General features: G+C 41.3%; 1 protein-coding gene across 2 annotated transcripts in view; it reads left to right on the top strand.

The window, feature by feature from the left end:
- The first annotated feature begins 291 nt into the window (after positions 1 to 291).
- Positions 292 to 22,553, top strand: part of CPNE2 (copine 2) — an 85,153-nt gene continuing 62,891 nt past the window's right edge. The window contains exon 1 of one of the 2 annotated variants that reach the window (XM_075188965.1): positions 292 to 814. Coding sequence is in view for 1 of the 2 variants with exons in the window: in XM_075188964.1 (XP_075045065.1) it covers positions 17,289 to 17,295 (7 nt within the window). In the remaining variant the exon portion in view is untranslated. Of the gene's footprint in view, positions 815 to 17,253; positions 17,296 to 22,553 lie in introns of those variants that run through there. The other variant, XM_075188964.1, reaches the window with a different exon arrangement.

The following is a 22,553-nucleotide window of genomic DNA, read 5'->3' as shown; positions in this document are numbered from 1 at the left end:
ACACAGGTAAAGAAAATAGATAGATGTAAAGGGGCTTAAGTGAGAACGAAGGAGAAGAAATGAGTGAGTGAGATGGAGTGAAGGAGAGAGAAATAAAAGAGGAGGAGGGGGAGAGGGGAGTGAGGTGATGAGGGTGGGGGAGAAAAACAGAAGGCAAGAGGAAGGGGATAGATAGAGAGAGGGGGTAAAAGGGAGAAAGAAGAAGAGGGAAAGTGAGGGAGGAGTGTGAGGGGTAGAAACAGAGGTTTGTTGGATGTGGAGAACTATTTCAGTGACCGCTGGGGGGCAGTCTTGAGGTAGGGCAGAGATATGACCGGGAGGTATGAGTGTCTCATAAGGTAAAGAGAAGCAGATAGAGACTGGGGTGGATCAGAGAAAGTGAACAAAGTCTACTGGTGCCAGCAGATTCTTACTATATTCCCACCCAGAGGGAGGAGACGGCTGCACAGCCTGGGAGACAGCTCAGAGACCGGATATATCGCAGCAGAGGGACGGAGACATTGCAAAGTGTGAGCTGAGATAGGAGAGAGAGATGTCACAAGGACACACAACTTAGAGAGCAGCACAACTGTGGAAGAGACAGCTGACACTTGTCACAGGTGCTGCAGAGACTGCTCCTAGCTCAGAGACTGTTCCTAGCTCAGAGACTGCTCCTAACACAGTGTGCTCTCAGTGCTGTACAGAGCACACTGACACATTACCAGGGAGAGACCCATCTGCTCTGCAGCCCCCCGGGCTCCCGTTCCTGCTTGGGGTGGTCTTCTACATGGAAGTGGCTTTTGGATCCAGGGTCTCCGGTTAGTGAGCCTCAGCTGTAAGTAAGAACTTGGCTGGCACTCTATAGCGCCTCCATATACCGTGGTGTGGTGTGAGCTGTGTCTATATATATTACCATTAGTGAGGCTTGTGTTGTGCCTCTACATGTCATATACAATCAGAAATCTGATGTACCTCTAGGCTTAATATATATTCAGTAATTATGTACATGTACTATGTGCTTTGCTTCTATACATATACCAACCATGTGTTCTTTTGGCTGTATCTGTACTATACCATCAGTGAGCCCTGCACTGTTCTTTTTAAATGCAATATAAAATTATTAAGTGTGTGCTGTTTCTGAGGTGTGTACAATGTCTGCATATAGTATAGATTTAGTATATGACCCTTGCTTGTTCAACCCTGGCTGGTCTTTCATGAAGGTCCATTCCCCAGTATGTTTTGTGCTGTACCTACATGTATTGCAGTAGTCCTGATGAGAGCTAAATGTTGTCTTCTATGCAGTAAACATTGAGTTGCACATGTGTTATGTCTGCAAGGCTGTGTGTTCTCCCTAAGTCAGGGTACATAACAAGGAGTCCCTTGTATAACATGTGCCCTGTCCGCTGTGAGCTCCATGGTTTACAGTAAACTTCATCCCACACTCACTGAACTCTGCTGATGTATTTGCACACTTGGCTCCTCACAGTGAGCTCTTAGTTGTCAAGTACCAAAATGTAAGACAAAAGAAGCCGAACACTGTAGAGCAGCTACAGGGGACCTGAGTGACTTAAGGGGCTGCTTGGACCCTCTTTCTCTCAGAAAGGGGTGCAAAGTACCTTTTAATCCTAGTAATAAGTTAAAACAATATATATAATCAAAGAAAGAGACACCTATGTGGGTTATAAATAAGCAGACATTTTAAACAAGTGTTACAAGCTATAACAGATAAATCTGACAATAATCTGGAAGGAGCTGGGCTCAGCAGTTAAGGTCTCGGAGATGCCCGTTACTGCTGTAGTCCCTAGACAGAACCATGCCATGCCCATGTGTTATGCCAACACTGAGGTCTGTTATGTGTGTGCGCTGTACACATTGCTGTACATCTGCAGACTTTCCTACAGCTATTTTTTTTTTCTGTTTATCCATACCTTACCTAAATACAATATATATTATCACAGTATAAAGCTTTACTGTAGATTGGACTTCACACCTACAACATCAAAGTGACAGCAGGAAGTAATGCATCTGCTACATACAAAGTGCTATGTGACCTGCAGCTTATGACGCACAGTGTGGATGTGAAGTAGTGAAGGGAGCATTGTCATGATGCTGTCACTAACGTGCAGTCTGATTCAAAACAGAATGATGTGTGATTTGCACTAGGGAGTAGATGTTACGTCAGTCGGCATAGTCACCAGGAATGAGGAGGGGGGGGGGGGGGGTTAAAAAGTGCAAAAGGAACATTAGTGCACATTTAAACTAGAAATTTAGTTGTCTTACACATGTATATCATCTTGTAACTTGCAATGTTGGGGTTGTGAAAAAAAACACATACTCAGAGCCTATCATGCCAGGGTGATGTTTGTGAACGCTCTGCACATTTTTTTGGATTCAGTCCATTCCCTGGGCAGTCGTCGCCAAAAATCTGTCCTCTGTTAACGCGTATGTTACAGTAGTTCAGTGGAAAATGAATGTCAAGATTACACATTGTTGTTTGTCAGTTTAGCATAAAACCTCATAGGCGTTGGGTTTCTCTAGAATTTCTCTTACATATTCTGTAGTGTTGTACAATAAAGTGCCTACGTATTGTGCCATCATAACAGAGAATATAAATGACAGATCATATACTAATTTTGATATTTCTCTTTGAAAATCGACTGCTGATTGCAGTTTCTATCCTGCTGTAATTTGAGATATGTACCTGTTGCTTTTTTAATATCTTCCTACAACTGAAGAGTCCATGAACTTAGTGCACATTCCTCGGAGTTAATGTAACCCACATTAACTCAAGTTGTGAAACACAGCTGTACTTTCCTTGCTACTAAGATAATAATTTCATTTTGTGTATTTGAAAAACTGTACTTTGGTATATATTAAGTTAAGAAAGCCCTGAAAATAAGAATAGACTGCGAGTATAAAGATGCAGAATCATCATCACCATTAATTTATATAGCGCCACTGATTCCGCAGCGCTGTACAGAGAGCTCATTAACATCAGTCCCTGCCCCATTGGGGCTTACAGTCTAAATTCCCCAACACACAGACAGACTAGGGTCAATTTTGATAGCAGCCAATTAACCTACTAGTATGTTTTGGAGTGTGGGAGGAAACCGGAGCACACGGAGGAAACCCACGCAAACACGGGAGAACATACAAACTCCACACAGATAAGGCCATGGTCGGATATCGAACGCATGACCCCGGTGCTGAGAGGCAGAAGTGCTAACCACTGAGCCACCGTGCTGCCCCACAGAATGAGAGGATTCCTACTGTGCGGCCGGTTATTGCTGAAAAATTGGGACATTTCCAGGGCCAAAGATTTGCAAGAACAAACCTTCAAAACCTAGGACACTTCTGAGGAATTAGGGACAGTTGGCAATGGTGCGGAGATTGGATAGATAATCCAGGTAGATACACACCTGATGTACAAACCTATTCCTTTTGTTTTGCACTATGAATACATTTAGTGGACAAATAATCTTGCAAGGCTGGATTTACTAGTTCCCGCCAGCATTAACCCTGTGTGGGCACCTTCCACATTTAACTTTTGCAGTCATCTCATTACTATAAAGTCAGAAAACGTGTGTTCACTTTTTTTCTTGTGCCGACCTGTCACAGAGACATGTGCCAGCTAGTCAACCAATCATTTGAATCATCGTTATGTAAATACTGGAGTGATTTTACAGGGAGACAATCTGTCAGTATGGCCCCATTCTGTATTAATCCAGAGTAACATGAACTTTCCCAGTTGCTGGTAGGCTGCATTTTGCAGAGTGACCCATTTCTAACTGTCCACAATGGTCTGTTCCTGTTCTGCCTCTTCATTATGCAGCTGCAGTACCTGTGCTTAAATTAATTGATGGCTTAAAAAACTTTAGGAGCCTATGAGACGGACAGTTCATGTATCCACATGTTAATATTTGAAGTCACATAAAGGCCTTTGGGGTATATTTACTAAACTGCGGGTTTGAAAAAGTGGAGATGTTGCCTATAGCAACCAATCAGATTCTAGCTATCGTTTATTTAGTACATTCTACAAAATGACAGCTAGAATCTGATTGGTTGCTATAGGCAACATCTCCACTTTTTTCAAACCCGGTTTAGTAAATATACCCCTTTGTGTTGTGGCTTTGCACTTTTTTACATGACAAGCCTTATTTAGGGCTTTATTAATGAAGCACAAAATGGCCGAGGCACGGCACAAAATCGTCATTGGTAATGTGACGTGCCTTGAACTGCGCTGATCTACCTAGATTTGTGCCAAAGTGCATTGGCTTGTCTAGGGTTAGAAGCTTGCCCGGCCAATGGGAGGAGTAGGATGAAGTTTGTGTTCCTTACTAAGTATAGAGCAGGCGTACCAGTGCACCTTGTTTGCACATGCATGAAAAGAAAAGATTTCAGTGGAGAGAGTGTATTTTTAGGAAGGGAACATAGCCGTTCTCACTCTACAAAAACACTTGACTTGTGCAGCAGCTCTGAGCTGGCATTGATTGGTATTCGTCCTCTACTTTTAATAAAATACATTGCTGACGATGACTTCATAATTGTTGTGATGTCACTGGCTGAAGAGCTGGCAGCTACACCCACCACAGTTGCTTAGAAACCATGGCTCATTGTGTATGGACATCTTGTTCTTATGCATTCACATTGGTGTGTGTGAGTGATGCATGGAGTACGTCCCAGTGTCCACATGTGTTCTCTGATATCAATGCAAATGAGCTGATTCCAAACATATGTTTATTACCGTGTGGTAGCATTTCCCTACTACAATTACTGCTGTACGCCCGCAACCCTTTTGTAGTGTAAGCACAGGCCATTACAATAGTGAAATTAAGGATTTATTCACTTTGCTAAACAGAGCGTTTTGTCAGTTACCTACAAATAATAAGGCTTCATGCTTTTCCCAGTGATACCGTGTCTATCCGTGCTATTTACAGAGATCAAGAAGATAGTAATGTTTAAGCAGATTTCGAGAACAAGAGGACTTGACACAACAATTTTTATGAATTTTAATTTAAAAATGTTTTCGTAAATGATGTTTTCAATGAACTGTTCGTGCACATAGAACAATATAAATCTCATACATTTACCGTATGTACATTGAATATGAGCACAAAAAAAGAGATAGTTAATAGAACAGCATGTTTACAATTCTCCAGAACACATCTGTCTACAAACACCCGTTTTTATCAGGCCGCTCGGCCATAGACCTAGACTAACCTGTGACACTCCAGGTGTTGTGAAACTACAAGCCCCAGCATGCTTTGCCAATATATAGCAGCTTATTGCTGGAAGGGTATGCTGGGACTTGTAGTTTTACAACACCTGGAGTGTCAGAGGTTAGCCAACACTGACCTAGACTGACCCAATGAGTAGTGAGTGACTCCTCACAACCCACCAAATATTGATAACTACTATCATGTCGCAATTAGCATTTTACTAATGTTTAATTATCAATATTTATAGACAATGGTCTATAAATATGACCTGCGAGACTGTACACCAGTGATGGCTAACCTGTGACACTCCAGGTGCTGTGAAACTACAAGCGCCAGCATGCTTTGCCAGTAGATAACTAGCTGTTAGCTGGCAAAGCATGCTGGGGCTTGTAGTTTAACACCTGGAGTGTCACAGGTTAGCCATCACTGCCGTACACAATCACCAGAGTGTCAATAGGTGTTTTCAGTAAAATGTCATCCATTGAATCACCATCATGTCTGTACAAAGTGGGGTATAATGCTTAGTAAGGGGGGACGTAGACATATTCTCACCGGGCCGGTCGTAAATTAAGCTCTCACCAGCAGTGAGGGCACATGCTCTGTCAGTGTTTTCTGTTATCATGTGGCATTTGTATTTTATTTGATTTGTCATTCTGACTGTGTGGCGCTGAGGAGCTTGTGGTGCCAAATTATACAATGATGATGATTTTGCACTGCCTCTTCCTCCACTAGATATTATTTTGTTTTGGTGCCCGGTGGAGGAGGAGGTCAGACTCCCGCGCCTCCCAGCCGCTCACACAGCTCCGTATGGGCGGAGGGAGTCTGTGCAGAACCCGGTGATATCATCAGAGGGAGTCTCCTCTCTGGCACAGTCTCCCTCCCTCCATGGGGGTGAGCTGCAATGTGGGTGGCTGTAATGAGCAGCCCCTTCACCCCCCCCCCCCCCCCCTCCTCCACCTGACACCAAAGTAATGTTACAGATGGTGGAGGAGGGGGGTACTTTAAGTTCCTGATAAAGGTAGAAACCGGGAGGGGGATGATTATGTGTGACAAGCGGAGTGGGAGAGGCTTTGTGTGTGGCAAGGGGTGGATGGAGAACACAGTAGGTGACAAACGGAGGGTTTGGGGAGATTAATATGTGACAAGGAGATGGTTATGGCGGAGGGGTCATGACATGCACAGTAAGATACGCTATGTATTGTATATTACCAATAGACTCTCTGTAACAACTCTGTCATTAAGTTGGTCTCTGTATTGTATAGCCGATGCTAGAATGCTTTCTGTATTGCATAGCAGTCGCTAGAATGCTTTCTGTATTGCATAGCAGTCGCTAGAATGCTTTCTGTATTGCATAGCAGTCGCTAGAATGCACTCTGTATTGCATAGCAGTCGCTAGAATGCACTCTGTATTGCATGGCAGTCGCTAGAATGCACTCTGTATTGCTGAGCAGTCGCTAGAATGCACTCTGTATTGCTGAGCAGTCGCTAGAATGCACTCTGTATTGCTGAGCAGTCGCTAGAATGCACTCTGTATTGCATGGCAGTCGCTAGAATGCACTCTGTATTGCATGGCAGTCGCTAGAATGCACTCTGTATTGCATGGCAGTCGCTAGAATGCACTCTGTATTGCATGGCAGTCGCTAGAATGCACTCTGTATTGCATGGCAGTAGCTGGAATGCACTCTGTATTGCATGGCAGTAGCTGGAATGCACTCTGTATTGCATGGCAGTTGCTGGAATGCACTCTGTATTGCATGGCAGTCGCTGGAATGCACTCTGTATTGCTGAGCAGTCGCTAGAATGCACTCTGTATTGCTGAACAGTTGCTAGAATGCACTCTGTATTGCTGAGCAGTCACTAGAAAATCCAGAAAGCAGTCAGAATAATAATGCAATACATTTAGTAAAAGTTGCAGGTGGTTACATACAAGACAGTAAAGTTATCTGAAGGCAGAAAACACCTGCTTTTTTGTACCTCTTTTTTTTTCCTTATCAGTTTGTACTAAAGAATTCCCAAACTTCAGCTTGTATATGAGAAGGTGAGATTGTGCCGTTCATTCTATATTGGAATTACGGCATAAATACTGTAGCTGCTCTGTACAGATTTTTTTTGTCTGACTTTCCATTAACCTTGCAGTCAACAACAGCCGCTCTTGTCTGCCCCTTACACATCAACTTTATTCTTGTTTTTGTTTGAAAATATCATGCTCTTTGCACATTGCTGCGTCTATCCGAGAAAAGCCCACCCACCCCCCTTCCTGTTGTTCTTTGCCATCCTATTCCTGCAAGTACCTGCACATTTTATAAACATTATAATTCAAAATATGAAACTTGACTGGTTGTGTAACCTGAGAAATATATACATGTGGTTTATTTTTATCTCGGCAAAAGAAAACTGACATGCGACTGATTCACACTGATCATTTCATTTATCTTTCCTACAGCACAAAACTAAATGTACCAAATACACAAATCAGGGTTCAGGTTTAGTTGCGTAGTTGGATATATATTTGCAGGACAATTCTGTATTTTACAGAATCCTAAAATATATTATGTGCATTCCTATTAACAGATAAAGCTCATTGAATTGTGGTGCCATTTTTTTTTTCCTTTGCATTGATTTTTGGGCACGCAGTTGCTGTTTTTCCCTAGAAAGCAGCATCCTGCGTTTTTTTGGCACTTGTGTGTGTGTTTTTGCACTATAAAAAGACATTAAAATGTGTGAAAACTACATCTAGAAACATAGAATTTGACGGCAGATAAGAACCGCTTGGCCCATCTAGTCTGCTCATTTTTTATCCTATGGTAACCTCAAACCCCATTTGGTCCTTTAATCTCTGCAAGGGTATCCCTATGTCTATCCCAAACATGTTTAAATTGCTTGACTGTATTAGCCTCTACCACCTCTGATGGGAGCTATTCCACTTATCCACTAACCTTTCTGTGAAGTAATTTTTCCTCAAATTTCCACTGAACCTACTTCCCCCCCCCCCTCCCCCAGTGTCAGTACATGTCCTCGTGTTCTAATGTTTTCCTCTTGTACCTTGTTAAAACCCTTGATATATTTAACCCAATATATATATTTTCTATCATGTCTCCCCTTTCCCTTCTCTGCTCCAAACTAAATGTCGTAAGATAAACGTTTGTCAGAGAGAGTTTTTCTGAATCATATAAAACGAACTGCGTGCATTGTGGCCCTGTACAAGTTATAGCTGGAGGTATTATTTTGGGTGTCCTTTAGTAGTTGATGCAGTTTTAAAGCTGCTGATGTCCTTTATTGGTTGAAACGTGACCTCACATTGATCTTCCGAGGTTCTCCCAGGACAGTTCCTGTTTTGCCAGAGGAAATCTTTAACGTAGCGTGCTCATGTTTGTGTTTAGACTGCTGGCTGCTGATGAATGGTGGTGTAACAGTTTGGGCCGCAGAGCTTGCGACTGTGACATACAACTTGCTCCAACTTTACATGACACAGTGCATGCCTGACATGACTAGACTCCTCTGTCTGAGATTTCACTGTCAATCATTCATAAATTCCCAACCCTGTAAAAGTCAGTACACAGCGTTCGTTCATAGACAGCGTTCGTTCGTAGACGGCGTTTGTTCATACACGGCGTTTGTTCGTAGATGGCGTTTGTTCATACACAGCGTTTGTTCATACACAGCGTTTGTTCATACACAGCGTTCACACACAGCGTTCGTTCACACACAGCGTTCGTTCACACACAGCGTTCGTTCACACACAGCGTTCGTTCACACACAGCGTTCACACACAGCGTTCATTCATACACAGCGTTCATTCATACACAGCGTTCGTTCATACACAGCGTTCACACACAGCGTTCATTCATACACAGCGTTCATTCATACACAGCGTTCGTTCATACACAGCGTTCGTTCATACACAGCGTTCGTTCATACCCAACGTTCATACACAGCGTTCGTTCATACACAGCGTTCGTTCATACACCGCGTTCATACACAGTGTTCGTTCATACACAATGTTCATACACAGAGTTCGTTCATACACAACGTTCATACACAGCGTTCATTCATACATATGTTCATACACAGCGTTCATCTTTTTAATGGATGAAAATCTAATGGCAATGGGGTTTTATTCTCTCTTACAATATCATATCAGTGGCTTTGAGTCACAGCTGTAGCCAGCCAGTTGGGGCCAATACTATGTGATAGACTATGGCGCAGTGGTGGAACTACCATTGGTACAGCCGGTGCAGTGCATCAGGGCCCATGGAGATAATGGGGCCCGCTATACGGAAACTAGTGAGCTGTGGGCCCCGGTTCCCTCCTCTCTGCTACCCTGCATCAGGGCCCACAGCGCGCTAGTTCCGCCTCTGCTATGGCGCCTTTGCATGGAAAAGCCTGTTTATCAAGGATCGTGACGGTACACGTAGCATCACAATACTTGTTCTGTTACCATCACCTCAGAATAGCTAGGAAAAGAAAGTCACTGAAGAAAAATAATTTTTGAGAGGGGGATGTGATGTAGTGCGCGAACATCGCCAGCAAGTACGGTACAAATCTCTGCACCATAGAGGTGCCAGGAAAAATGAGTGGAAGATTTTACAGAAATCTCCGCCACAAAGTGTCTAACGAACTTGCCGGGAGCATGTTGGATTCCCGCCTGTGAATAGAGTGGTTTTTTTTCTCAATACTCATTAAAAAAATATTTTATTATTAACTTAGTAGAACTGGACTTGCACAGGCCAGCTAGTTGTTCCTCTCATGCCCATATTGGTCTGGTGAAGCAGTAAGTTGACCTCTATGGGGCTGCTGAGTAAGTAAGATTTTTTTGCCAAATTGCGAAAATAAGAGATGTAAAATAATTAAAACTGTGCAATTGGCTAAAGACGATACACACCGTAGGAGAATAAAATGTGAAAATGCCAAATGGGGTGAATAATTTACTAATTTTATAGACAATTTTTTTTTAATCTTTTTTTGAGGCACATGCAATTACATAACTCAAGGCTCTAATTTTATATATTTTGACCTATGTACAACTGTGGCCTAACCTTACCAGAACCGTCTGAAAGCGTTGTTAGTAATGTAACCTCCCAACCGCCCTGATTAGTGGACCTAGAAAGAATGGTCTGGTTTGCGCCTGGACCTTCCACATAGTTGTGGATTAAGAAACCATCTATTTGCTGTATATTGATACTAAGATCATCTTCATCATCATCAGCTATTTATATAGCGCCACTAATTCCGCAGCGCTGTACAGAGAACTCACTCACATCAGTCCCTGCCCCATTGGAGCCTACAGTCTAAATCCCCTAACACACACACACACACACACACACACACACAGAGACTAGGGTCAATTTTGTTAGCAGCCAATTAACCTACCGGTATGTTTTTGGAGTGTGGGAGGAAACCGGAGCCCCCGGAGGAAACCCATCTTAGACTATTTAATCTATGTGTACTGGCCAGACACTTTTATTTTTATATGAGGGCACCTATATTTGTATTCCAAGTGCATTTTCATTGTTTTATTTATTATAGACACATGAGTGTCTTCGTATTTTTGGTTTATTCCTTTATGTTTTGTGTTGATTTTTTTTCACTTTATAATAAATATTTTTAACAAGGTCTGCCACTCTGTGTATATACACATTTCTTTTATGATCCACCGCTTGGCGCACCCCATCATGTTATTCTCTGGTTTGAGTGGGGCTTATTTTGTCCCTGTTTCGCAAATCTAAGGGCTAGATTTACTAAACGGCGGGTTTGAAAAAGTGGAGATGTTGCCTATGGCAACCAATCAGATTCTAGCTGTCATTTATTTACTGCATTCTACAAAATGACAACTAGAATCTGATTGGTTGCCATAGGCAACATCTCCACTTTTTCAACCCCGCAGTTTAGTAAATATACCCCTAAATGTTGGGAGGTATGGGTGTAAGGTTACTATGGTAACTTGTGAAAATCCGCACAGTAACACAACAATACTTTTTACAGGCCTGCACAGCGCAATTGGTGGCGCTATGTGAGTACCAATGATGATTATAATCTATATCCTTCCCTAGCAATATGTTGTTTTGTGTTTTTTCCTCATACCCTCTAGATATATTGAATTGTGAGGCACTTAGGGCCGGAGTCATTAAGGAGAGTAAAGCAGAAAAAACTTTGCACCTGGGCAAAACCATGTGGCATTGGAGGGGGAGGTGAATTTAAAATGTGGTGACAGATTTATAGTTGGGTTAGGGCATGTCCTAGATCAACTTTAAATTTCAGTTTAAAAATAAATCTATCAAGTATTTGTGTGCCAGATAAAAAACAGACAGTGTTTAACTTATGTGCAAAATAATAAACTAATTTGCACCCCTTGCTTTGTAACATGGTTTGTCCCAGAGACCATTTACTCCTTTTTTTTTACATTACTTTTCCTTAATGACTCGGACACTAAATTGTTAGTCCATGATACAACTGGAGCGGACGCTGGCTTGGTCTGTTTTTAGTATTATTGATATTGTAAATAACTCTTTTTTGTATGTGATTAATTGCAAAAATTGAATTTGCAGTTATCATGCAGTAAAATGGGAGATATACACAGCTATAATATACAGAAGAGAAAGAAGACTAACGATCTGACACTAAATTACTGTTTGCTTTGTGTCCTGAGAACAGACTGCCCCCTCTGCTCTTGTTACTGGCATGTGCATCTGACATGGCCAATTGGTGAGAACACATTATGTGTTAGTCCTGCTGTGTCTGATGGTCTAAGAAAAATAACAGACCATGAGACAAAACGCCAATGGGAATCTCTAAACTCTTATACTGACGAGAAATGCTGGTAGCATCAAATCATTCTCCATCTTGAACAATGCACCGTGTTCTAAAATGTTCACGTCTGGATGAAAATTTACACATAGCTGAAAGAATGCAATTTGCAAATGGCCATTTGTGTGCAAACGCTTAGAAAGGGTTGTAAATCCTTTTTTTTTTCTGTAGTGCTGGCTCTAAATGTCCTTGTAAAGTGATATACAGTAAAATCTATGCTTTAGTTTCACCAAAGGGAAAGATATTATGAGCACCCAAGTGTAGATACCCAAAGGAGAGACTTGCAAAATTAAATATAGTTCACTGCCACATCTGTAAATGCAGAATGTGTAACAACGTGGAGAGTGCTAGCCAAAAATAAATAGGTCAAGTGATGTTAATTTATTGGAAAGGACAGGAAGAAAAATTGCACTTACAATTTTCGGAAGAGGTGATATAAACTATGGAAATTTAGCGGCTATATCACCATGATTCAGATTACCCAGGATACAAAGTGTTTCCATATTAAATGTTTGTTATTTAAATACATATTAATTAATATGATAATTAAGAACATTGTCCAAGCACGATGAAGTAAAAAAAAAAAGAAGATATTTATATTAAAGAGCTGTATATTACTGCAGCAACACACATTTCAACATCTGTCTGTTTATTATTATGTTTATTAACTTTTATTTATAAAACACAACATATTAGCATTGTACATTGATATGATTGTGATATAAATTAATAACATACAATGACTTTAAACAGAAGGTAAAATGCCCAAATTATTTTACAATCTAAGAGGTTTCAATAACTACTAATGATAGGAGTACCATCTTTGTTCTGCGTTCCACGATCTGGAGCTGTTAGAGATTTCTGTGACTGAAGTTGTGTTGATTTTCAAACAATGTACTAAAGGCATTTGGCTGGAAAGCTCCTGTTCCTTCTTGTGGATCTTCTAACTGGTACTACGCGCTCTGATTCTTGGATAGCTGGATTTTAGTGTCACTTTGCCTGTAACAGAGCTTTAGCTCAGACCGAACGTTGTCAATTACCACACTTCTGTCATTTGTTACCTTGTTGGTGTCCTGGTGTATCCTTTTTGTCTCTTTCTGTAGCCTACCAGAATTATTTTATTTGTATGAACTTCTTACTTGGCACTGTGTTTTTCTTTGGAACATGTACATAGGCCTTGTTTCTAAAATATTCTAATATCCCTCAGCTCAGGGTTCTTTCTGTTCCACTGTTCATACGGAGTTTTTTTTTCTCTAGCCCTACTGTTTAAACTATTTTAGAGGCTGTCATTCTAATATGTTATTGGCATATCTGCATTAAAGAGCATACTGGGACAGAATATCTCTGCTATACCATTCTGTTCATTATGCGGTACTGTGCTCTGCAACACAAATCCATGTTGGTAATTAAATTCGGTGTGATGTGCCACGGGACCTCGCATCAATATCTGGTTGCCCACACGGTCGACTATTACGGTAAGGAGTCTCCGCTCATTTTTTTTGCCCACTTCTATGGGTTGTGAGAAACATGACCACTGAGTGTGTTCGCACTTCGCAGACTGTTCCAGAGGCTCTCCGTGGCACTTCCCGCTGAATTTAATCCCCCCCCCATGTTTTTTCTAGGCGACATGTGTCTTACCACTTGTATACTTAATCCCATTATATACATGGTGTAGGTTGTGGCATTCTGTCATCATCATCATCATCATCATTTATTTATATAGCGCCACTGATTCCGCAGCGCTGTACAGAGAACTCATTCACATCAGTCCCTGCCCCATTGGAGCTTACAGTCTAAATTCCCTAACACACACACAGACAGACAGAGAGAGAGACTAGGGTCAATTTTGATAGCAGCCAATTAACCTACCAGTATGTTTTTGGAGTGTGGGAGGAAACCGGAGCACCCGGAGGAAACCCACGCAAACATGGGGAGAACATACAAACTCCACACAGATAAGGCCATGGACGGGAATTGAACTCATGACCCCAGTGCTGTGAGGCAGAAGTGCTAACCACTACGCCACCGTGCTGCACAAACATGTTGTCTTGTTGAGCAAGGTATTCAGGCACTGGCTGGGCAGGGGGGCCATAGTGGACTACCTTGGTTTGAGTCACTGGGCCACCTGCGTTTTTTTTCCTTCAAAATAAGCTGCTGAGTAGAGTCTTGGCCCCCAGGATAAAATTTGTCAGCCCTCCCCTAAAGGTATTGGTTGCTTCAGTTCAGAAAGACGGGGAGAATATAGTTACCAGCATTTGACCTGCAATTTTCTTTCTCCACATTAACACAGCCAACTATGGCTTTTAAAACATCAGTAACGGCAGTCAGTTAATTTGGCCATAAGTGGACAGATCTGGCCGTACAACCCAACCGCTGAGCATTTGTGGCCAAATCGCAAATTTTGAACAGCCAGATGCTATGGGGCACAGTTAGGGCATAGGGTCAATGACCACCGCTATATGAGCGGATGAGGCGATCATTACCTCACAGCTTGTCATTTAATTACTCTTGGCACATTCCATGTGGAAAGCTAAAGTGCGAGGCAACTCGCAACGAATTGAATCGCTCCCAAAATTTTGGTATCCACTGTATGGAGGGACAGGGGTACACTTCAGATTTTGGATTTCATGCACTTTTCACTTACGGAGTTTATAGGTTGGTTCCATTGCTGTTGATTTCTGTGGTAAAGTCTACTGATATCGACTCTTAGCAGCTACATTTATTACCAATATGGCAGCCTGCACCAATTTTACACAAATATGCTGCAAACACCTCTTTTAACAGACATGTCCAAGGGCTTTACTGATAATTAAGGGATATAGTGTGCATTTAACACAAAATATACTGTACTTTGAATGACAGGTGCTTAATAACGTGAAGTTTATTAAAGAAGGAAGTGGAAAGTCTCAATGAAGTAAAAATATGCAAAATAAATAATAATAATAATAAAAAAAAACATTCCTGTGACATTTCCAAGCAGATCGTGTCATGTTGTGTGTATTTATCTGGGAATTACACTTATGCTGGCTGAAGTCTCTCTCTTCCTTTGTTCAGTACAAATGGCTGCCATGGCAACCAGAACATGACCTGTCCATGCCATACCACAGCCTGAGCTTGTCCCGCACCGTGACAGCCACATCTAAATATAAAATACATTCATATGCCAAATATTCCTATCTGTTGGGGTTTTATGTGTCTGTCTTAAAATTTGTGACTCTAGCAATTCATATTCAGGAGTAACCAATCAATCTCAGAAATGGAGAACAGGCCTCTTCCATTTACCGTATGAGGATAACATTCAAGTCGTGATGCGAGGCATCAGGGCGTGTCTTATTTAAAAATAGGGGTAGCAGAATCTCTAAGGTGGGACCGGGGAACGGTGATCCCTGTTCACTTTGATGTTATGCTGAATGTGCTTATCACTGCTTTTAAAAGCCGCTTTTTTCAGGTCACAAAATTGTGCCGTTCTAAAACGCTCGTCTAGGCCTGTTCTTAGACTGGCCAAAGGAAAAATATCACACATACCCTGCTAATGACGAAAGAAGAAGCGTCTAGGTCATCAAAGGAGTTTACCACAGGCGTGGTGGTGTGTGGGTGACGATTACAAGACCTGTGAGAAATTCCTTCTTTGCAGTCATATAGATTATTGATATATTTTCAACATTTTATTCTAGCAGAGTCAAACGATACAAAACATTAGGAATCTAATATAGCAATGCCACGTATCAAACCAACAATACAAGCTATAAAGGACAACAGCATTAACATATCAGGGGCGCACGCAGGATTGTCAGGGGGGGGGGGGCTCCCCCCCTGACCCAAAAAACCCCAAAAAACACACGAGAGAGAGCTGCTGCTCTGTTTCGGCAGCGCTGTCCTATACAGCAGCCGCGGCGCTGTCAAAGAAGCGTGCACTGCCGCGGACGCTTCTTTGACAGCGCCGCGGCTGCTGTATAGGACAGTGCCGCTATGGTGGCCACTTAGTTAGCGCAAGGGGGGTTTCTGGAGTCTCAGAAACCCCCCCCCCCCTACGTGCGCCACTGCATATAAGGAGGAAGGTTAAGGCAGAGAAGGGAAGAGGGACGGCGTGGCTAGAGCCGTGGAGAAAGAACGAAGAAGTGGGAGAGGAAGGAATTTGCCCTGAATGTTCGTATCTATAAACACATAGGTGGAAGGAGATGAGCTTCTCTTAGGTCAGATGAAGGGAGAGCGAAAGTTGATGAAAGGTAACTATGGGGACCAAATTTTATTAAAGGATTTAGAGGAGTTTTTGAGAATGATGGTTATAAATTCCATACGCTGAATGTGTCAATTATAGATTGGATGGAAGGAGGGTTCGGCTGATTCCGGTCAGTGGCTGGTTGGCATGTGGCTGCCATCAAAATATATCCAATGAGTTTGTTTTGGTGACGTGTAGCCCCAGGTATTCCTAACGGTTGTAGAAAATACTTAGGTTCCATGGGGACAGTGATCTGCAGGATAGCAGTTATCAAGTTAGTCAGTTCGGGCCAGACGTGAGACAGTTTCGGGCAGATCCACCATATGTGAAGGAACGTCCTATACATATATTATGTATATTGAGCCAATAGGAGTCAAAGCAGTTTACACATTTTGCAGACAGTGAGGCAGCCATCTTGGGCACGCTCAGCTGCTGTCCTGTGTAATCATGCACATTAGTCCCTGCCCCATTGTAGCTTACAGTCTAAATTCCCTACCACATACACTAGGATCTATTTTTGCTAGAAGCAGGTGTGAAATGTGTTTAAGGAAGGACTGGACAGTAGACACCTGCCGGGTCCTCACATTGCCCCCTTAGTAGCATGAACGCTACTGACGCTATCTTCTAATGACGGAATTCTTCTCATTCGGTTTTCCAACAAGTCGCGTTTGAGTCCACCTCAGAATGACAGCACTGGGATTTGTAGTGTCTGTATAAGTGCTGTAGTGTTTGTGTTCACACTGGTGACTACCACCGGGGTTTTTTGATGTGCACCCATCAACAGGCACATATTAGTCACCTTTTGAGTACTGTAAATGAGTTTCATGTTGTAATTAAGAATAAAAAATAAAATCAAGGTCTGTTCCAAACAGTAATTATTCCCCAAACAGCACCCAGGCAAAATTCCATCTAAGAAAATTACATATTATTGAAGTCTGTACCATTTTTTCCATTGCATCATTTTTCTAAGACTGTGAGAAGTCTTAAGTTTTCCAAGTATAACAGTGTGTTCTTTCTATCGCCGACTAGACATGTGCTCAGTATTCACCAACCAGAGGTCTCTGGAGATGGATGGTAAGTGATAGAGATGTTAAACATAGAATTAATAGGACGTATATGTCAACTGTCTTCTGTGCGCTTTAATGCTAATAGTTTTTGGTCCTTCATTCCTTTCTATTTCATGGAGAACATAATGAAACTTACAGGAGCTATTGCAATAAATATACTACAAATATATCTCCGCTCGTGGTAAAGCCAGTGGGGGGCACTTCATAAAACTGGGGCACAGCAGAAATAGGGCAGACATTTATAGAAATGTTAAACAGCTTCTATCTATTGTCCCTTTTTTTTTGTTTTAAAGTCCTCCTGTGGGTGCCAGGTATATACAGATATTCATTGTACAGCTCAGAAAAAAAATTTTTTGTTTTTTTTTATTATTATTATTATTATTATTATTATTATTATTATTATTATGTCAGAAGCTTTGCGTGGAGATTTCCCACCCAATGCAGCACTGTGGAACAATGGTTAGCATTGGGGTCAGGGGTTTGATTCTGACCAGGGGCCCTATCTGTGTGTATTGTGAATGTTGTATAGGGCTGACTGTCCAATTTTACCCCGGGGGGCGCAACTCTGCTTAGCAGCATATTAGGAATATTTTAAAGGAAATACATGCAGGTAGCCCAATTTTCCAGCCTAATGTAGCCCACTATGGGATTGGCCGAGAGGAGTGGGAACAGATGCCCCCCAGCCCAGCCAGAGCGTGATGTTCTTCCCATGTTTGGTTTCCTTCCACATCCCCAAAAAATATTAGTAGGTTAAATGGCTTATGACAAAATGGACCCGAATCTGGAACTTAGATTGTAAGCTGCACTGGGGCAGGGACTGATGTGAATGATAAATATATGTACAGCGCTTCATAACATGATTGGTGCTAAATAATTAAAACATAATAACTCATACCCCCTTTTAGTGACAGGAAGAGTCACTAACACTTGCTACGGGTGACAGAAGATTCAATTTTAATTATGAGTACAGCATTTAGTGCACTAAATCTTGACATGACGCCTATAAATGTCTTATTGCGGAACAGGGATAACTAGACAAATCCTTCATTGTTTTAAAAGGTACTTTTGCATTTTAATGTGAGCTTTACAGCAATGTACCATTGTTTTGCTGAGGAGGAAGACCTGAGGTAAACTTTACTTGTGTTGTGAAATGTATGTTTACCGTGCACAAACCGAATCTGTCGTACACCACTAGAAAGGGCTTGTTAAAGGGAAGTCCCATTACAATAAAATAATTACGAGATAAAACAGAGGAAATCCTACAAGCGACGCCTTTATTTCTCTGTGGACGCATCGAAAAGAATAATACCCTGTACTAAGGTTAACTGATATCCATCTGCTTGTGGTTTCATTATTCCAGCTTTGATGTTTAGTCAGCACTTTTTCATTTTGATCACTTAATTTCAAGCGTTGTTCTTCCTCCCATTGTATATATTGTTTTACCTTACAAATAACTGTACCCGCACGTTCATGGTGTACCAAGCTTTGATCCTTATTACTGAAAGTATTAGCTGATCTTCCCCACTGCTCTTACTCTTACGTCTGGAGGTTGTGATATTAAACGGCAGGTAAATAACCTGTTGGCACGTGGGTCTTATGCTGTGCCAATGTCAATATCAGGCAAGCGTTCCAGTGAAGCAGTTTGCTAGGATTCCTTAGTGTCTGAACACAGGTCTACAGCATTCGTTGCCACTTACATGGAATATCCAAGTTCTGTAGAATTTCCTGCTGACATCATTACAGGGATCCTTCAGCAGGAATGTCTCTCTAATCTGATTTTCCCGTGGTAGAAAATGTTAAATTGAGAGTTGTATTCATTTATATACCTGAAAGATGTCTCTGACATTTTATCTGCGGTTAGATCCAACGCTTTCATGGTGTAACCGACCGGTGCATTTTCATCATCATCATCATCATCATCATCATCATTTATTTATATAGCGCCACTAATTCCGCAGCGCTGTACAGAGAACTCATTCACATCAGTCCTTGCCCCATTGGAGCTTGCCGTCTAAATTTCCTAACACACACACACACACACACAGAGAAACTAGGGTCAATTTGATAGCAGCCAATTAACCTGCCAGTATGTTTTTGGAATGTGGAAGGAAACCGGAGCACCCAGTGGAAACCCACGCAAACACGGGGAGAACATACAAACTCCACACAGATAAGGCCATGGTCGGGAATCGAACGCATGACCATTTTAATCATAAAATGAAATTATTTCAGTTCCCGCCAGTGGGATGAATGAAAGAAACAGTTTAATACAATTTAGAGCATTAATTTGAATATAAGTAAATAAAATTACTCTAAACAATTATCCTAACTACAATGAAGCAATGTTTCTGTTTGTCTATTTTGCATAGAAATTATAAGATGCAGATTATTCCCCAGTGTGGTGTTTTCTTGTGAGAGAGGAAAGAATGTGCCCATGTCTTGTTTCACCAATTATAATCTAAGTAACTGAATTTTGGGAGACAGGCTTTCAGTTTAATGTAAATTGATGAACATATTTGCTAATCATAACCAGGTTGACTGTGTTATAACTTGAATACAGAGACGGGGGCAGCATTGTGTCATAATACTGTAGTTACACATCTTCCTGTTATGGGCTGGCAATAAAGTTGCACAATTATATTGAAAGTAGCCCAATATTTTAGCAAATAAATGCTGCAACTTTTATCTTTTAGTAGATTGTTAATTGTTTTACATCCTTTTCTTTTTTTTTAATCAGGATCCCTTGGATTTATCATTCCTATTCACTAAGAAACACAGATAAGGGCACTTAATTGAACCTGTCATTTCCACTTAGTCACAATGCTGGGCCCTGCACATTGTCACAAATTTACTTTAACCCTCTGCCCGCAACTTAACATAATTGGTCTGAAGATTGAGACACCTTCTATGGGAGGTATTAATAAATATTGTATACGTAGTAAACTCATACTTGCTTACTTTCAGTAGGCGATGTCTGGGAGAGGGGTGTGACTAATGGGCGGGAAGGGGCGGGATGCCTCAAATCACCCCGCCCCCACAAACAAAATGACGTGATTCTCGGTGAATCACGTCATTTTACAAGGGAATTCCGGGATGCGCTGAGAAATGCCAGCTCTCGGGAGCCCGGGAGACTGACCTTAATTTCGGGAGTCTCCCGGACTATACGGGAGAGTTGGCAAGGATGAGTAAACTTGCAGAATGTGGGGGAATTCGATTAGCCTCAAAGGGGCCGATTCAATAGCGCAGCGTTAACAGTATTATCGTTAATACGGTAACTTTAACCTGGATTTCATCCCGCAGCTCAGGGAGCCACGAGTAAAAATCCACCGTTGAAATTACAGCATTAAGGGTAATTATGCGCAGTTTTACCGTAATGATAAAACTGCTAACGCCGCGTTATTCTCGGCAGAACTGAATCGGCCCCAAACGTCCAAAACGTCCGTGAGACACTTTTGCGGTTGAGATTTGTCAGAAATCTCAGCTCATTTTTCCTTGCATAGGGTGCAAAGAAAAACGAGAGGAAATTTCTACCATAATTACCGGCAATGTGAACGGCGAGAGGTCTGCGCGCCGCATCGCCGGCAATTCAATTCCCCCTGTAAGTAAATGTTTTCCTTGCTCACTTACATCCGCCCTACCCTAATAAACAGAAAACGGAATTGTAGCAATTCAGTGTCGTGTTAGGCTGGATCCTCAATGAAACCATGCATACGGTATGTTCACTATACCATATACATATTGAGAATGCAAATATGTCTTCATTATTTCTAAAAAATATGGGGGTTCACTTATCATTAACCGGTGATTTCAAAGGTTTTCTTCGCCGGTTATCACCTATAGAAAATTTTCTCTCGCTGCAGTTTACTTATTTAAATGTCACTGGGGTAACTGAGTGATACTCTGCTCCTTGGCGATACCGGCTGTAAGCGGTGAGGCTAAACTTATCGCCTCGACAGGCCAGGTTGGAGGTAAATGCCATGAGCAGACTGCCTTTTCCTTGAGCATCCAGCTCTACTTTCGATTAAAAATAAAAAAAGTGAAAATAGGTTCATGTATGTGTTACAGAACAAAATAACAATAAAGTTTAACCAAACGAAATATAAACAAAAAAAATACAAATAGAAAAAATGCTGAATTTAAATAATGAAGCATTTTTATAGTGACCAACATAGTATCCCTTTATCTTATTGGACTACATAATTCACTTTGAAAGCTTAAGGGACCCTGTGTCCCTTATTCCCCACGTATTCTAGTAGTAACCCACTGCCTCACTTGCTTACATGTACTGCTATTGTGTGTTTTTGTTTTTGTGTTTAATACAATTTTAGTTTTGTGACAGATGTCTGATTGATGATACAGAGAAGCTTTGTAGAACATATAAACCTTTACACGATCAAAGGCTTTTTTTTTTTTTTTTATTGAAGACTGTAAATAGTCCACTAAGTTTTGAAGATTGATGCGATGTAATCTGAATAGTATACAGCCATCAGGCTTTTTTTTTATACAAATAGGCTATACATTTTTCATGTGCTTTGCCCAGGCACACCCTGATGTATTTGACGTCTCTAGGTATAGTGAACAAAGATTGTAGATTAAAGGCATGTTTCTTCCAGTATTAATTTAAAGATGGTAGATATTTCTTTTTTTTTTTGCAATTTACAGTTTATTTCTATACCAAACCGTGAGTGGAATATTACTCAGCCCAGGGACCCAGTTTATTCATGTTAAACACAATCTGGAAAAAGGGGGAGGTCAGCGTCGCTCCTCACAGTTCATTAACGTTCTTATTTAGGAGAAAGGAGAGAGGACAGAAGACGTTTTCTTGAAACCACATAGACAAGGTCAATGCAGCTGTCATTACCAGAGGGACTAATGACCTGGTTAGAGATGGAACCTGTCAAGCGAGTGCTGAAGATAGACATATGGCCAGGATACATATCATAATGGAAGAACAGGGCTCGGTACACCAGAGACATTTCTATGTGTGGAGATGATGCCTGTAGCAACCAATCAGATTCTAGCTGTCATTTTGTAGAATGTACTAAATGAATGATAACTAGAATCTGATTGGTTGCTATAGGCAACATCACCACTTTTTCAAACCCGCAGCTTGATACATTTACCCCCAATATCTTTTTGTACATTTTATAGTTTTCTCTAAGTGCTGTACATTAAAAGGTGAGCGTAGCTTTATAATTTTTCAAAAATAGAGAATTCTTTGAGTAATGCTACCTAGACATTGAATAAATAATTATTTTTGGACTA

This window comes from Mixophyes fleayi, chromosome 10, assembly GCF_038048845.1.
Source record: "Mixophyes fleayi isolate aMixFle1 chromosome 10, aMixFle1.hap1, whole genome shotgun sequence".
Classification (NCBI taxonomy): Eukaryota; Metazoa; Chordata; class Amphibia; order Anura; family Limnodynastidae; genus Mixophyes; species Mixophyes fleayi.
The sequence above is the reverse complement of the archived record's forward strand: the minus strand, read 5'-3'. Positions and strand labels throughout refer to the sequence as shown.